The sequence below is a fragment of the Apiospora kogelbergensis genome, assembly GCF_038363985.1.
Source record: "Apiospora kogelbergensis strain CBS 113332 chromosome Unknown utg000002l_segment0_segment0, whole genome shotgun sequence".
Classification (NCBI taxonomy): domain Eukaryota; kingdom Fungi; phylum Ascomycota; class Sordariomycetes; order Amphisphaeriales; family Apiosporaceae; genus Apiospora; species Apiospora kogelbergensis.
Window position 1 is genome coordinate 394,017 of NW_027117419.1, and position 1,948 is coordinate 395,964.

Here is a 1,948-nt window from a genome sequence, read left to right on the forward strand (position 1 = left end):
GCGACTGACGCTTTTTCGACTTGGCCAGCTACTCCTTGTTCCGGCAGCTCATCGACCCAGAAGATCCCGACGAACTGTTCGCGCGGTTCGACATCATCACCCCAACCTCCGTTGTACACCAACCATCTCGCCGTCCGTCGCCCTCTCACGCTTAGAACCGTCGTCCTCTGTAACTCCACTGTAATCTGGAAGCAGCTCTACGCGGCCTAGTCGCGTGACCGAACGTTACAGCAAACTGGCCTTGCTATACTCTAATCCCGCCCAATCTCTGGAGGCGCCTCGGCTAGGATCGCAGTCGCCGGCGTCTGACAACCTTAATAACAGTGACATGTACGAAAACGCGCGAAGGAGGAGGCAGAACGAACCACCCTTCAGTGCTACTTCTAATCCTAGATATTCGGTTCATGATGCCAATGCGCAACGAAGGTTGTATGGTGCCGGCACAGGCGCAGACGCGTCAGACAGGTATCGGCCTGCGCCCCTCAACACGTCCCCATCGACGGCTCAAGGCATGGGCGGGACGGCTGCCTACAGCGATCACTATCAGGAGCCGGCTGCGGTATTCTCGACCGCGATGCCACAGAGCATAATGCCATACCAGTCCGAATATGGTCAGGATACACGACAAACACAAAATCTTAACGTATACAATCCCTCTCTGATGTACAACGTCCCGCAGACGAGCGCACAGAACACCGTTTACGATACGAGTCAACAATTCCCGTCTTGGCAACCTGCAGCTCTGCAGATGATGCCAACGGATGTGGCCGCGTCTTATTTCCCGAGCCAGCCAACCAACGCAGGTGCGGCGCCTGTCATCCAGGCCCAAGCAACGTCTTCGAGCACTTTGGGGGTATATCAACAAATCCCGGCAGACCAGCGCGTAATGCTTCACCAATACGCGAACAGCATTTTGTCAATGAGCGGAATGTCACAGCAAGCTATCGCGCCAGACCAGGTCATGGAGGAGCAGGACTATTCTAATTCTACAGAAATGGGTGAAGCCTACGAGCAGTACCAGACGGCCTTGAGGGAAATCTTTACCAACATCCGCAAAGGCGTCTTGGTTTCGGCTAGCGAATCGCTCTTAACTGTTTCCGACTGGTTGCTCTCCAAGGTGGCCGAATTGGGTACGTTTTGAGGGTCCATCCTGTGGCACGCAGCACCTTATGCTAACCAAATAATATTCTCTTCAGGTCTAGCTGCCGATAATCCCCAATTGCACCATGACCGCATCAAGCTCTGGCATGACTTCAACCATGCATGGCTAGCTCTACTACAGAAGCAAAAAGACATGGTTGCTTCAGGTATTCCATCCCAGAGAGGCCAAACACTGGTGAGCGAGGAGAACCTGAAGAAAATGGGAAAAGAGATTGTGCGGCTCTGTGACGTCATTGAGCGACATGGCCTTGTCGACTATGAGTACGGCGTCTGGGAAGAACCCATCATTGAGAGTATATATTATCCCTACAGGCGGTACCCTGCTCCTCCCCTAACGACTTGGTGGCTGACTTGGAGATAGTTCTTACGGAATGTCTTGGCTTTTACAAGAATGCAGACGGGGCCGTCGGGACGAGTGCCGCATCCCTTGCGAACGCTTCCACCTCGAGCCACCATAACTCGAGATAATTGCTTTTGCGGGGATGGGTACTATGTCACCAACTCGCATACGATGGTTGGGTGACCGTATTTTTTTTTTTTGAATCAAGTTTATTGTCCGTATGCAGCTACCTAGCTATGACAGACACTATGACAAACCTAGCCCTGAAGAGGGCTTACTCCATTAAACCCAGGAGAGTAAAATCGGGAAATTCCATCGCTCAACTTGCTGTCCATGCACAGCCAGTTCGTTGTAGTTAGCAAAAGGGAAGCTTTGTTTCCCGTAGAAACGAGAGCAGAGCTCCCCTTCCACGCATGGTGGTAAAAAGAACGCTAGTCGTGAGAGGGA

The 1,948-nt window shown here is 52.4% G+C and overlaps 1 protein-coding gene across 1 annotated transcript; it reads left to right on the forward strand.

The window, feature by feature from the left end:
* Positions 1-328: 328 nt before the first annotated feature.
* Positions 329-1,522, forward strand: PG998_003006 (uncharacterized protein; the record flags this gene model as incomplete). Its single annotated transcript, XM_066869824.1, has 2 exons — positions 329-1,130; positions 1,197-1,522. The coding sequence occupies 2 exons, from the start codon at positions 329-331 to the stop codon at positions 1,520-1,522; spliced, it is 1,128 nt and encodes a 375-aa protein (XP_066733574.1).
* Between the last annotated feature and the right edge of the window lie 426 nt (positions 1,523-1,948).